Here is a 15,436-nt window from a genome sequence, read left to right as displayed (position 1 = left end):
GGCACGTGGGTCTTTTCTGAGCTAAGCCTGCAGGGGCCAGGCAGGGACTCACTGTCCCTTTGAGGCTGCGCTCACCTGCGTCCCCAGAAGTGAGGACAGGCAGGCAGCATGAGTGAACCACCTGGGCTGGGTAGCATCACTGAGACATCAAGAGGTTGAGGCCCCAGCCGATTCCAGCCCATCCCAACTGATAGAGAAGATGGATGATTGCAACTTCCTCCTGTTCTTTTGTTCCCAGGAAATTGAATGCTTGTTGATGCTAAAATGATTTTATTTTTTTGCTTCGGAGCTCATCATCCAGGTACTTCAAATTTTGTTTGATGAAATCTTCTCCCTCACCTGCACTCACCCTCATGTTAGCTTCACATGGATGAGTAAATGTTTTTTTAAAAATATTCTCCTGGAGAAGTTATGGGTATTCAAAAGTGACTTTTCAATCGCTTTTGCCAACACAACCCTAACAGCTGCCATGAAGACAATTCTCCTAAACTTTGATGAACAAGTTGAATCAAGTTAACCTTCCCGACTCCAGGTAAGCCAAATGCTCACTTTACCAGAACCATCTTTCTGTCTCCTCCAAAACACAGGAGCATGTGAGGACATTCCTTCAGCCCCTCTCTTTTGGCCAAGAATGCTTTATCATTTGAATTGGCTTTTTCCAAAACCAGGATTTCTCAGCCTGGGTACTACGGACATTCTGGGCTGGATGATTCTGCACCCAGGGAGCTGCCTGCCTTCCACGGTGTCCAGCAGTGTCCCTGACCTTGACCCACTTGATGTCAGTCTCATCCACCCCCCGCCTCAGGAGTGTCTACCTGAAAGGTCTCCTGAGGGTCTGGGTTCAGAGCCACTGTTCTCGGCTGAACGTGCTCATTTTTCCCTCCACATGAAGCTGGGCTGTGCTGTGCTTAGTCGCTCAGCTGTGTCCGACTCTTTGCAACCCCATGGATGGTAGCCCACCCTTTCCCTTTTGGTAGCCCCTAAGTCTGCTTCCTATGGTTGTGGGTCTATTATATTATTTTATCGATATTGTTATTAACAATAATATTAAACATCATATTCAATTGGAAGTACAGTGGTACCTTCCTTCCTGCATTGCCATGGAGACTCATAATGCCCAGGCAGCATCCAGCACAGTGCTTGGCCTGGGGTGACCGCTGTGCTGTGCTCAGTCCCTCAGGCGTGCCCAGCTCTGCGACCCCATGGACTGCAGCCCGCCAGGCTCCTCTGTCCATGGGGGTTCTCCAGGTAAGAATACTGGAGTGGGTTGCCACGCCCTCCTCCAGGGGATCTTCCCAACCCAGGAATCAAACCAGGGTCTCCTGCATGGCAGGTGGATTCTTTACCAGTTGAGCTCCCAGAAAAGCCCCCAATATGAGGCTACACTGGCTTAAAACAAAAGCAAACTCACTTGCCTCCTCAATGTATTATTTACTGAAGGCCAACTGTCTTACCGGCCATGACCATCCCGCATCTGCCAGAAATCATCCTTAAATGCTGAGTATTCACTCATTTGTTCGTTCATTTATTCTCTCATTGATTTCTTTGTCCATCTAACAAATGCCCCCTGCATTACAGGCCTAGCTCGGTCTCAGAGTTAGATTAATGTGCAGGATTAATATGTGTGGTCTCTGTCTTCTTGGGCTCACAGTCTATTGGGAGACTCACTAAAGAAATCTTATGTGCAAATTACTGTTCAGCTGCTAGGTCCTTTCGGCCTCTTTATGACCCCAGGGGCTGTAGCATGCCACGCTTCCCTGTTATTCACTGTCTCCTGTAGTTTGCTCAGATTCGTGTCCACCAAGTCAGTGAAGCCATCCAATAATCTCATCCTCTGTCACCCCCTTCTCCGGCCTTCAATCTTTCCCAGCATCAGAGTCTTTTCCAATGAGTTGGCTCTTCACATCAGGTGGCCAAAGTATCGGAGCTTCAGCTTCAGCCACAGTCCTTCTAATGAACATTCAGGGTTGATTTCCCTTAGGACTGGCTGGTATCCCATCTATCATTGCAAATCGTGGTGAGTGCTATACAGGAACAGAAGGGGGCATGATGGGCGTTGGAGCAGAGGTGACATTAAGCGGAGATGGGACGAAATGACCAAAGGCAGGGGCAGCAGAGGCCTGCTGGGCAGAGGCAGGAAAGTCTACAACGGCTGAGGCCCCAGAAGCTGGGGTGCAGCCAGAAGATGCAGAGTGAGGGGATGAGGAGAGCTGAGATGTGATTGGAGATGTCAGTGCTGGCAGAGAACGTGAGAGCCCCAAGGGGCCATCAGTAGAGACGCACTTTCCTTCAGCCCCAGTGGCCTCTGGCCCTCAGGCTTCCTAGGCCTCTGCAGGGTCCCGCCTCCTGTTGTGCCTGCTCCATAGCACCTGACCACCCTCCATCTCTAGAACACTGTAAGCCAGAAAGCCACTGGGGAAATGAACAGATCCACATTTTTTTAGCAGTTTGTTGAAAAACTGCATTTCTCTGGCTAAGCTAATACAATTTTAATAATTGGCTTTAACCGTGAAAGCATCTCATTTCTACAAAGAAATATATTCTGCTTCTCTACAGGACCAAGTATAATTCACTGACCATTTCCAAGTGGCCTCTGGTCAGTCCCCATGCTATTCTGAATATTTTGACTTCCATCCTGTATCAAGGACAGAGGGGAACAAGTAAAACACACGTGATCATTTTAAAAGGATGTGGTTTATGTTGACAGCCACAGACAGAGCAGCCTTCATCCTTTTCTGATACAGGTGCTGCTGGGGGTTAGAACTGTGTCCCCTCAAAGGACATGCTGAGTCTCAACCCCTGGGATCTTTGAACCTGACTTTACATGGAAAAAGGGTCTCTGGATGTAAGCAAATTAAGATGCAGTCATACTGGATTGCATGGGCCTTAAATCCAAACCGATGTTCTTAGAAGAACATATGGAGACACATAGAGGGAAAACTCCCTGTGAATAAGGAGCCAGCAATTGAGTGATACGTCTACGAGCCAAGGACTGCCGGCATCACCAGAAACCAAGAGGGAGGCAGGGAGCAGATTCACCCCTTGCACTGTCCTCTCTTGGAGAGCACGGCCCTGCCAACACCCAGCTGCAGCTCTGTAGCTTCCAGAACAGCAAGAGCATAGAGTCCTGAGGTTTAAAGGTGCCCAGAGGGCAGGACTATGTTACCATAGTCCTAAGAAATGAATATAAGTACCTTCATGGAATTCCCTGTTCACTTGTCTCAAAGTGTTAAAAAAAAAATAAAGCAGGTATCTAAGACGAGTTAAAGGGGTTTCTCTGGTGGCTCAGATGGTAAAGAATCTGTCTGCAATGCAGGAGACCTGGGTTCAATGCCTGGGTTGGGAAGATCTCCTGGAAAAGGAAATGGCAATCCATCCAGTATTCTTGCCTAGGACATCCCATGGATGGAGGAGCCTGGTGGGCTACAATCCATGGGGTCACAAAGAATCGGAAACGACTCAGCCACTAAGATGAGTTATGAGTCCTGATAGCACAGAATCAACTTAGAAGTTGCTTTGGGGAAGATTTTATACCCTGAGGAAACCAAAATTGAAAAAAGACACGTGTATCCCATTGTTCCGGAGAAGGCGATGGCACCCCGCTCCAGTACTCTTGCCTGGAAAACCCCATGGACAGAGGAGCCTGGTAGGCTGCAGTCAATGGGGTCTCGAAGAGTCGGACACGACTGAGCGACTTCACTTTCACTTTTCATGCATTGGAGAAGGAAATGGCAACCCACTCCGGTGTTCTTGCCTGGAGAATCCCAGGGACGGGGGAGCCTGGTGGGCTGCCGTCTCTGGGGTCGCACAGAGTCGGACACGACTGAAGCGACTTAGCAGCAGCAGCAGCAGCAGCATCCCATTGTTCATTGCAGCACCATTTACAATAGCTAGAACATGGAGGCAACCTAGATGTCCATCGACAGATGAATGGATAAAGAAGCAGTGGTACATATACATGATGGAATATTACTCTGCCATAAAAAGGAATGCATTTGAGTCAGTTCTGATGAGGTGGATGAACTTAGAATCTATTATACAGAGTGAAGTGAGTCAGAAAGAGAAAGATAAATATCGTATTCTAACACATATATATGGAATCTAGAAAAATGGTACTGAAGAATTTATTTACAGGGCAGCAATGGAGAAACAGACATAGAGAATAGACTTATGGACATGGGAAGACGGGAAGAGAGTGTGAGCTGTATGGAGAGAGTAACAAGGAAACTTACATTACCATGTGTAAAATAGATAGCCAACGGGAATTTGCTGTATGGCTCAGGAAACTCAAAGAGGGGCTCTGTATCAATCTAGAGGGGTGGGATGGGGTGGGAGATGGGAGGGAGCTTCAAAAGGGAGGGGATATACGTATACCTATGGCTGATTCATGTTGAGGTTTGACAGAAAACAATAAAATTCTGTAAAGCAATTATCTTTCAATAAAAAAAAAAAACACCCAAACTTCTGAACTGAAGGCACCCACCACCCCCAGCCTTTTTTTCCCCCTTAAAGTGTCTGCTAATTAATTAATTAATTTCTTGGCTGCAGCACAAGGGATCTTAGTTCCCCAACCAGGGCTTGAACCTGCACTCCCTGCATTGAAAGTGCCAGGAAGACCTAAGGAGCCTCCCACCTTTTTAAAAATAGCTACTAGTGATCTGAATCACATGAACTACAGTGATGAGATCTATTGCTGTCTGATTAAAATGATGGCAGGTTTCCATTTAGTAGAGGTCAACGGTTAAATAATTTTGTTTGAGACAATTAACAGAGAGGCCATCAACGAGAGCAGCATTGGTCTTGCCACGGGATTAATGTTTCAGTGACAACAGAAAAACTCAAACTGTCAAAGGAATGCATTAGCTGTAACACAGCCAGTGCGCATGTGCTCAGTCGTGACCGACTCTTTGTGACCCTGTGAATCGTTAGCCCGCCAGGCTCCTCTGTGCATGGGATTCTCCAGGCAAGAATACACAAGTGAGTTGCCACTTGCCCTGGGTTCTTTACCCAGTAGCGCCCCCTGGGAGGCCCAAATTCCCCCACATCAGCGTCCTCTGCAAGGACTATAAAAATCCTCATGCTCAGTCGTGACTTTCAGCAGAGCATCTATAAAAGGGTGATTGATTTTTTTTTTTTTGGTAGGATTTCTACTTAGAAGCACTGGCTGGAGGGCCATGCACAAAGCCTTCAGATACACAATCTGCAACAAATCTCTGGTTCCACAAACACCATGTGTTAAAAAAAATGTGTTTACAACATGGCAGGAAGGTGCACAGAAAAAAGAAAACAACAGAAAAGCTGCATTTTTTTTTTACCTTGCCTTTGTCGAAGTAGTGGATGATCTCCTGGTAGAGCCGCTCCTTCAGCTGCCCCTGGGTTGTCGCCTGGTACCCGTCCCGCTGGGTGAGGTGGGCCGCGCACACGTCCTCCGACCACTGAGGCAAAAGCAAAGCGTGAGTGGTGCTTGGGGAGGCCCGGCCCCTGCGACCTTTCCCTCCCCTGGACGCAGACTGCACAGGAAGCCCTGAATTCAGGGCAGTGTTCCAGCCATGATTCCGGGGACCGCTGGAGCGGCTCTCATCAGACTTTCAGGCCTGGAATTGAGGACAGAACCTCTGTGCAGAGGCCTCAAGATGAGAAAACACGCGAGGAAGGCAAAGCTGGTCGAGATTCACACAGAAGAGAAACCCAGCAGGTTCTGGAACTGTCAGCTTGCCGATGAAACCTGGGAACCGATGAAACCAATGAGGCCCTGGGTGATTTGTGGCTGCCTCAAGTGGGGCTTCCCCGGGTACTGGCCTGGCTCCTGTGCTGCTAAGTTTTTTAATCAACAGCAGAAGCCACGTGGATCCCAATGAGTCAGGGCTCAGCTGGTGTTTGCAGATGTGGCAGAGGACTTAGGGTACCAAGGAAGGACGCACAGAGGTCTCAGCAAGGAGCGGAGATGAAGGCGAGGTCATTTAACACCTAAACTCCTGAACTTATGCTCAACAAATCCATGGCGCTGAATGTAAAGTTCAGTAAACTTCACCATTTGGTGGGGACCTACTATGCGCAAGGCATGGGCTTCCCGAGTGGCTCAGCAGTAAAAAACCCTCCTGCCAATGCAGGGGATACAAGTTTGATCCCTGGGTTGGAAAGATCCCCTGGAGGAGGAAATAGCAACCCACTCAGTATTCTTGCCTGAAGAATCCCACCATGGACAGAGGAGCCTGGCAAGCTATAGTCCACAGGGTGGTGAAGAGTCAGGCACAGAACAGCAGTGTGCAAGGCACCAGGTCACGGGTGAGCGCCATTACAGACGACAGTGGTGTGGTACACAATGAAAGTGCAAAAGAAAGTGTTAGTTGCTCAGTCGTGTCCAACTCTGTGTGACCCCATGGACTGTAGCCCGCCAGGCTCCGCTGTCCATGGGATTCTCCAGGCAAGAATGCTGGAGTGGGTTGCCTTTCCCTTCTCCAGGAGATATTCCCAACCCAGGGATTGAACCTGTGTCTCCTGCATCTCCTGTGTTGCAGGCAGATTCTTTACTATATGAACCACCAGGAGTAAGTCTGCAGGAAACATCTCATGGTCATTATGGGCTTCCCTGATAGCCTAGTTGGTAAAGAATCCGCCTGCAATGCAGGAGACCCCAGTTTGATCCCTGGGTTGGGAAGATGCCATGGAGAAGGGAAGGACTACCCACTCCGGTGTTCAGGCCTAGAGAATTCCATGGACTGTATAGTCCATGGGGTCACAAAGAGTTGGACACAACTGAGTGACTTTCACTTTCACTTTCTAAGGGCAGGAGGAAGGACAAGAGGTCTGGGGAGGCTCCCTGGAGTAAGGAATCAGGATGGGCTTGCTCATTGGTTAGACTCAGGAGGTGATGTCTGAACTGGTCTTATGAGAAGACACGGGGGATTCTGCCAAGAAAGCAGCAGCTTGCAGGCTGCCTGGACCACAATTGGGATAGAGTACCCCACCAGTTGGGGGGCACCGGATTCAGGGTTGGTAAGGCCACATATGGAGCAATGGGACGAGCCATGGGGCCACATTTTAGGCGGCATGACAAATGGACAGGAACCACGGGGGCAGGGGGAAAGGCCCGAGGGACAGGCCTGCAAAAATGGTGAGGCGAGGCCCGGGAGTACGCTGGGCTCCCTAAGAGGCTGGCTCTCACAGCACATACTGCCCCTACCTTCCGGAAGCCAGAGGGGCTCCGGAGCACCCCAGGAGTGCCCCAGGCTGGACCCCAGGGCTCCAAGGGACAGGGTGCAGAGCATGGGGCCAGAAGGGCTCCCCAGGTCCCGGGGTGTCAAGTAAGAATGAGAAGCCTTTAGGCTACTGCAGTGTTTTCCGTCTTCAAATGAGACATGTATAACCCAACCACAACCCAGAGTTACAAACTCCGCTGAGTGTGGCATTTTCACCACATGGCCAGATTTCGACTTTTCTGAGGGTGGAAGAATTGCACATGATTCTGAACTGTAACTACAGTAAGATAACTAAGAAAGTTCAGAGGCCATATAACTTCCTTGGAGTTTAAAATCGCCTAAAAAAATTTAAACACCAAAAGGAGTTATGCTGTATACTCCCCCTTACACATAAAGATGAAATAACTTCATTGCTAAAGGCTAAAGGCTGATGTTTTTATTGCCTTTTTTTTTTAAATAGCCTTAACCAAAATAGAAGATCCTATTTGAGGATTTTTACTTCATGAACAAGACTATATCAATCATGGTGAATAATTTTCATAAAGATACAAGTAACGTTCTTTAGTGTGCTGATTAACCAGCATGAATTCACATTTACTGCAATATCAAAACATATTTAGGAAAAATTGCAAAATGTAATGATGTAAAAGATATGGAGAGCAATTATGTGTATTTAACTGGAAAATTCAAAACCCCAGTGAAAAAGATAATGGAAATGGGCCAACTGATTTGGTTTGTGAAACATCCTTGTACCGTGTGTGGAAAACCCGACTGTGCTCAATAAATGTAATTATTAAATAAATGATACTTTGCACACACATATACATTCACACACCACAGAAAAGTTTATGTACGACGAGAGAGAGCAAGGGTGCCCAAGCAGCGTGTCAACCCCTTTTTAATTTCCCTGGTGTAAAGGAAATATTTCTGTAGTTTCAAAATGGCCTTGTTACTAAAATTTGGGTTTCTAACAAGTGAAAGCCGTTAGAATTCAAAGTGGGACAGCTCGTGTGCAGTGGCCCAGCTGGAATTCCTAGCTTCAGAAACGACGTTCCCTGCAGAGTTTTATGTGGTGCAAAACCACAGGGCTACCACGGATGACTAGAGATGAGGTTCAGACCGAAGCGAGTCTTACTGCGCTTGGTTTGGAATCGACTCTTCGTTTTCAGGTGGAGGTAAATCTCCACACTCCAGCTTCTTTTTATACGTGTCGCGCAAGCGACTGGAGAGCTCAGGACTGGACCAGGGGCTGGGAGATTCTTGCTGGAGGTTCGCTGCCTGACTTGGCCTCTGCCTTGCTCCTCTCATCATCCAACAGGCACTGAGCATCTTTAGCACAATCTCAGCCGGTTTCCTTCCATTCAGGCTTGTCTGGTGGCTCAGACGGTAAGAGGGGGAACTGGCTTGAGTTTAGACACAGGATTTCTTGAATGAGTAGTCTTTACATGGAGACACAACTTAATTCTAATTCTCATACCTCTTCCTCTTTATCTAGTTTATAATTTTTCAATTTTTTATGAGGATATAATGGGAAAGATGATCTAGTGACTTGCTAAAGTTTTAAAATATAAAACTAGAAGTTGTAAAGAAATTTCCTCATTTATCCAACTACTCACCCAGAGAGCCATCCACCCACACAGCCGTCCATCCACTCACTCGTCCCACCATTCATCCACATTTCCACCCATCCACACAGCCATCCATCCGTCTACCCACACATCCCTCCATCCACCGATACTTCCATCTTTCCATTCATCAATACAAACATCCACCCAGCTGTTTACTGTGAGTTCACTCTGTAAGACTAACTGGGCTGAAACTGGACATGGGGAAGAACATGAATATATTATGGCAACACACACACACCAATGTCCACAGCTATCTACACAACAAAATGATCACTCAAGACAGACTCATGCTCAGGAGCAACACACCCAGGAGTCAGGCAGGAGGTCTAACAAGCACTGATAGACCAACAGGAGATCTCCATGGATGCCCTTGGAGCACAGGGAGAGAAGTCAAGATCTGGTCCCTACACTGTTTTCTAAGATTACAAGCAGTGGGCTCATCCTCTTAGCTGTTCTAACACAGAAATTCCTTCTTACTGATGTCACTCTCCAGCATTACTGGGTCCTGTTGATAGGAATAAAGAAACAGAGAGCCCCTAACTCACTGCAAGCTGACAGACTAATGATGGGTATTTAAGATGCTCGGTGATAACTTGTTCCGACATCCTGTCAAATTTGCATTCAGTGGAGTCAAATCTATAATCAAAGTACTTCCTAACTCTTTGTTAATGTCACTGCTTTGAGTTAATATCCATAAAATCTTGTTACAGGTTTACTAAAAATTTGTCATGGGAAAATCAAATATTAAGTGATCTTATAATTCATAACAACAGAATCATAAAAGTATATGGTGAACTTTACGACCTTCAGAAGCTTTGCATGGAGGAGCAAGGTATAGGCGGCTTCAGTGTAGTTATCACACTCCTTGTGCAGGTCACAGAGCTTGTACAGATACCTGAGATGATAAAACACAGGTATATTCAGAAAGCGTCACAAAATAATTTGTGTTGAGAACTGCAACAGCAAAATTCTACTTCAACAGTAAATCATCTCTATTCTTTCTTCTTACAAAGTTCACAATACATAATGCCTTGGAAGCTTCTGGTACACAAAGCATTAAGAAAAATCAACCGGAGTAATAAATGATATATTTTTAAAAATTTAAGTATTCTCTTTTCAGGACAAAGCTGAAGATGGCCCAAGAAGGCACAATTGTGCTTCAAGCTTTCTCATTCTTTCTCATCTTTTCTAGACTTTTCTCCATACATTTGAAATGAGCTGACACAATGTTTCATTGCGATTTCTCACATGTCTATTGAGTCTGAATACACACACACAAAATCCATAAAAATACAAATCCATAAGAATAAAGAGCTCCAGTGATCACAGTGAATGTGATCAAAAGAATTCTTCTGCCATAAAGAAAAGGAGGCTTTTTAATACAAAGTAACCTACATTTGGATAAAAGAAACTAATTGTTTTCCCCAAAGTTTATTATGTTCACATGTATTGCTTTTAAAGGAGAAAGTTAAAAAGTCTTAGAAACCAAAAGTTAGAAAATCATGACTTTGTTTACTCTTTATACAAATAAATAGAGACTTAAAAAAAAGAGAGAGAGAAAGAAAACCATGCTGAATGTAACTAATCCATCATTAAACACTAATGCCATGTGGATCATGTAATTACTCTGGTCTTCTAAGGGGTAATCTTGCTAAAATTTGACACCGCCACTAAAAGAGACCAATATGGAGAGGGTCCAATCATAGTCCAACATCCTAGAGAAAAAGGCAAGTGAAGCAGAAAATTCCAGCAGAAAATACAAAACTTGAGAATTTGGTATCCAGGTAAGAATGAAAATGTATAATATTGTCCTATTTCTGATGAAGTTAAAACTAGACTTCTCATTTGATCATATGGCTTTCTGTGAAACGCTAAAATTTGTAGTGGTGCCTTTTGCTATAAGGGTCAGTCAAAAGGAACAAAAACCCTTCGCAATAATTTGCTTCTGAGCTGACTATGTATGACCCCCTCCACCCCCAAATCTCCACATCAGCCTGGACACACTGCCGTAGGCTTGACAATACTTCCAGGATCTCCACCAAATTCAAACTCCAGCCTTCATGATTTTCTACAAGATAAACCCCTATGATTATAAAATACTTTTTAGCATGGATTTGACAGACAGCAATTATCATCAACAGATCAAGGGTGTAGAGAAGCCTGATGCTTACGTACCGTATATACATTTCTTCCCTTTCAATCTCTTTGTAGAAATTCTGAAAGAAATCAAACCACAATACTATATTAAAAAACCAGTTCTATAAAAGGTATCACGTGCACATTAAAAATTCACAATTCTTCAACTTGTGTTAAAGACAAACAGACCCAACCAACTCTTTGGATCTGAACCAAAAATCCATATAAAATGCAGAAATCGCTTACATTGCTCTTCATTTTTTTTGGATGGGGATAAAAATTCTAATGAATAAGTTTTCTGCACTTTAAATACTGTAGGATGTATATGCTAATTTCAAATTCCCATTTATCCCATTTATCCTTCTATCCTTGTGTTCCCATTTATCCCACTATGTTTCCCCTTTGGTAACCTTAAGTTTGTTTTCTGTGTCTGTGAATCTATTTCTGTTTTGGAAATAAGTTAATTTCTATCATTTTTTCCCTGATTCCACATATAAATGGTATCATAGGATATTTATCTTTCTCAATCTGATTTATTTCATTTAGTATAATCTCTAGGTCCATCCATGTTGTTGCAAATGTTCATTTTTTATGGCTGAGTAATAGTCCACTGTGTATCTACACCACATCTAAATAGATAACCAACGAGGACCTACGTATAGCATAGGGAACTATACTCAACATCTTGTAATAACTTACAATGGAAAAGAATCTATGCTGTACACCTGAAGCCAACACAACATTGTACATCAACTATATTTCAATAAAATAAAAAGAAAAAAATTCTAATTTTAGAAATTAAAAGATAAAAAAGCCATGATGGCTTAAATCTACTTCTGTCATTTGAATGTCACCTGTTTTCAGTTACAACAAAGCATTACCCAAAGACGTGATATCTTAACCATTCTTAACCACTATACTTTCATTAGAAGTGGGAGACAATTCACTTGGGAATAAGCATCATCAACATGATTTAGAGCACACTAGGTCTGGCCTCACTCACCAAGAGCCATAAGAAGGCAACACACTGTTGTAACTTGATTGGACACAATAGCCACAGATCATATGTACTCAAAGAGAAAGTCAACTTAATTTAAGTTGAATGGAGTTAAAAATTCACTTCCGCAATGGCACTTGCCACATACCCTGAGGGCTCAGGAGCCACATGGAGCCAGGGCCCCTGCATAGTGTCCTGAGTGCATATAAGCGCGTCTCCATCACGAGGAAATTTCTACTGGAAAGTGCTGTTCTACACAGGCCTTCCAAAACACAGTAAGAAAACCGGTTACTGCTTAATAAAACACCCTGTGTACAGCACTGACAGACAGGAAGGCTAGTTAGCCGACTAGCGACAATGGGCTAATTCTACATGTGTACTCTGCTGCTGCTAAGTAGCTTCAGCCGTGTCCCTCTGTGCGACCCCATAGACGGCAGCCCACCAGGCTCCCCCATCCCCGGGATTCTCAAAGCAAGAACACTGGAGTCGGTTGCCATTTCCTTCTCCAATGCATGAAAGTGAAAAGTGAAAGTGAAGTCGCTCAATCGTGTCCGACTCCCAGCGACCCCATGGACTGCAGCCCACCAGGCTCCTCCATCCATGGGATTCTCCAGGCAAGAGTACTGGAGTGGGGTGCTCAGTCACATCCAATTCTTTGCCACCGTATGGACGGTAGCCCGCCAGGCTCCTCTGTCCAGGGTATTTTCCAGGCAAGAATACTGGAGTGGGTCACCATGCACTCCTCCAGGGGATCGTTCCCCACCCAGGAACTGAACCTGCATCTCCTGAGATTCCTGCATTGGAGACGGATTCTTTACCCATTGAGCCACCAGGAAAGCCCTAATTCTACATATTGTAGACTATTTTCAGATGAGCATGAACATTGCTCATAAACAGTTACATTTCTTTATGAGAAATCTCTACACTTTAAAATCTTTATTGTACATGAGGCCACCAGAAAGGTACAGAACAGTCACCTAACAAGGTCTAAGGCATGGAAACACCACGGCCACTTTCAGTGTGAAATTCAGCACCTGCACACGAAGTGAGCCCTCTAGAATGGGGCCTGAGATAACTAGTGGATATCACTATCATAAACGCATGCAATTATCCAGGAAGATGAAATAGCCTCTTTTATTTCATTAGCCAAAAAAAAGACATTGCTTCCACGATCGATCTGTCTGAAAAGAAATGCTAAATACATGCGGAGAGTAAAAGGGGGCGCATTTAGAGAGACGCACCGAGATTTCCACGTTTTGCAGCCTCTCAGCTGTGAGTGTCCCCTGGTTTCGGGTAATGAGGATATTTTTGGCTGACAACTGGGAGCCACGTAACAAAGGCAAGCTACATCAAAGGAGAAGGATGAGCTGTTCACTTCCAGCTCTGACTCGCCAGTGTTTACAAGCTACGATTTCACACCACTCTCTTTTGCCCTCCCATTTTTAATCCTTTCCGAAGCTTTTGATCATTCTCCTCTACAATTTCACAACAGGGATATCATACGACTTTCACTCCTCTCCGAGATATGGAAATGTCTTTATTTCCTGCCTGCGCTGAGTTCCGTTCCCTGCCTAGGACTTCAAAACCTCCCTAGACCCGAAGAATGTTCATCTCAAATTCCAATTTCTATATAAAACTTTCAAGTTCCTTGTATAAAAGTTCACACTGCTCAGCGGGGGCCCCACTTCTGGGCCCCCCACCCCCGTGGTCCTCTCTTTACCCCAGCGCTGCCAGCTGTGTTTCTCCAAGCAACCCCACTGGGACAAGGCTCCCAACTCCAATCCAGTGCTATGTATTAATCTTTCAGAGCACATGCATTTTACTGCATTTCAGTTTTGTACTCCGTCATAACTGAGACACATCCTATGATAACATTTTCAGATTTCTAGTTGGAAACACCTTAATTAACCTTATAAAGGGACCACAAAGTACCTGACTTATGTTTGTAAATTAAGAATGATTTTACTACTCTCTGGTGTAGATATGATAATTGCGTAGACGAGCCAGAGGACATACAACAAAATCACCTACCAGTAACTGAAAACTGTGATTATAAGGTGACGATGAAATTCTACTTCATTACAAATACGCATTTGTCCAGTGGGAACTGTGATCCACTATGTATACAGACTTGCTGGTAGAAGTTTGTCTATTTTGTGCTCAGTCACTTAGTCGTGTCCAACTCGTCTCAGCCTCATGGACTGTAGCCCACCAGGTTCTTCTGTCCATGGGATTTTTCCAGGCAAGAATACTGGAGTGAGTTGCCACTTCCTTCTCCAGGGAATCTTCCCGACCCAGAGATCGAACCTATATCTCTTGCATCTCCTGCATTGACAGGTGGATTCTTTACCACTAGTACCACCTGGGAAGCCCCAAGAAACAGACTCAGAGAATGAACCTGCAGGTGCCAGTGGGGAGGGGCAGGGGAATGGACAGTAGGGGGTTTGGGATAAACAGGCACCCACTGCTATATTTAAAAGAGATAACCACCAAGGACCTACTGCATGGCACGGGGACTCTGCCCAACGTCATTCGGGGGCCTGGATGGGAGGCGAGCCTGGGGAGAATGGATACATGTATATGTACGGCTGAGTCCCTTTGGTGTCCACTTGAAACTGTCACAACATTGTTAATCAGTTATGCTCCAACGCAAAATAAAAAGTTTAATTAAAAAAATAAAGGACTTAGGCTACTGGCCAGAATAATAGCCTCTGTCTCTTATTTTTTATCTTTTTAAGTGATAGAAAGAATAGGATGTTAATAAGCCCACACAACTTAGACTGTCCCACCAACTCCATAAAAAAAGGATAATACCACTGGTTCTAATGGAAATTTGGCAATGGGCTTACATTTCTCTATTGATGAATATATTTTATGTTCTTTGGTTTTTAACCTTAGGATTTCAAGGGAATTTCTGCTTAGTAATCAGTTGGGTACATTTTATATTTTTCTAAACATATGTTTATACCTCCATATTCATCTAAAGATAGAAAGACTCTTAGAGTCCCTTGGACTGCAAGGAGATCAAACCATTCATTCTAAAGGAAATCAGTCCTGAATAGTCATTGGAAGGACTGATGCTGAAGTTGAATCTCTAATACTCTGGCCACCTGATGTGAAGAACTGACTCACTGGAAAAGCCCCTGATGCTGGGTAAGATTGAAGGCGGGAGGAGAAGGGGACGACAGGGGATGAGATGGTTGGATGGCATTACTGACTCAATGGACATGAGTTTGAGCAAGCTCCAGGAGTTGGTGATGGACAGGGAAGCCTGGTGCGCTGCAGTCCATGGGGTCACAAAGAATCGGACATGCCTGAGTGACTGAACTGAACTGAACTGAGAAAGACATATTTGCTTCTATGAAACTCTATTTGTTTCATAAGAAAAGTACCAAGATAAAGGTAAAAATGGACCAGGAGGTTAAAAATATATTTATAAGATTAAATGTAATCTTAGCAGTGAATATTATGAGACA

At 44.7% G+C, this 15,436-nt stretch overlaps 1 protein-coding gene across 4 annotated transcripts in view; it reads right to left on the bottom strand.

Moving 5' to 3' along the window:
* Positions 1-15,436, bottom strand: part of DOCK1 (dedicator of cytokinesis 1) — a 562,075-nt gene that overhangs the window by 60,884 nt on the left and 485,755 nt on the right. For all 4 annotated transcript variants that reach the window (XM_086377709.1, XM_086377710.1, XM_086377711.1 and 1 more), the window contains exons 36-38: positions 11,003-11,043; positions 9,632-9,722; positions 5,316-5,435 (exon numbers count right to left, since the gene is read on the bottom strand). In XM_086377709.1, the coding sequence (XP_086233835.1) occupies positions 5,316-5,435; positions 9,632-9,722; positions 11,003-11,043 (252 nt within the window). The remainder of the gene's footprint in view (positions 1-5,315; positions 5,436-9,631; positions 9,723-11,002; positions 11,044-15,436) is intronic.

The sequence above is a fragment of the Bos grunniens genome, chromosome 26 (assembly GCF_055505025.1).
Source record: "Bos grunniens cultivar Pamir isolate PY7600 chromosome 26, Bosgru_T2T1.0, whole genome shotgun sequence".
Classification (NCBI taxonomy): Eukaryota; Metazoa; Chordata; class Mammalia; order Artiodactyla; family Bovidae; genus Bos; species Bos grunniens.
The sequence above is the reverse complement of the archived record's forward strand: the minus strand, read 5'-3'. Positions and strand labels throughout refer to the sequence as shown.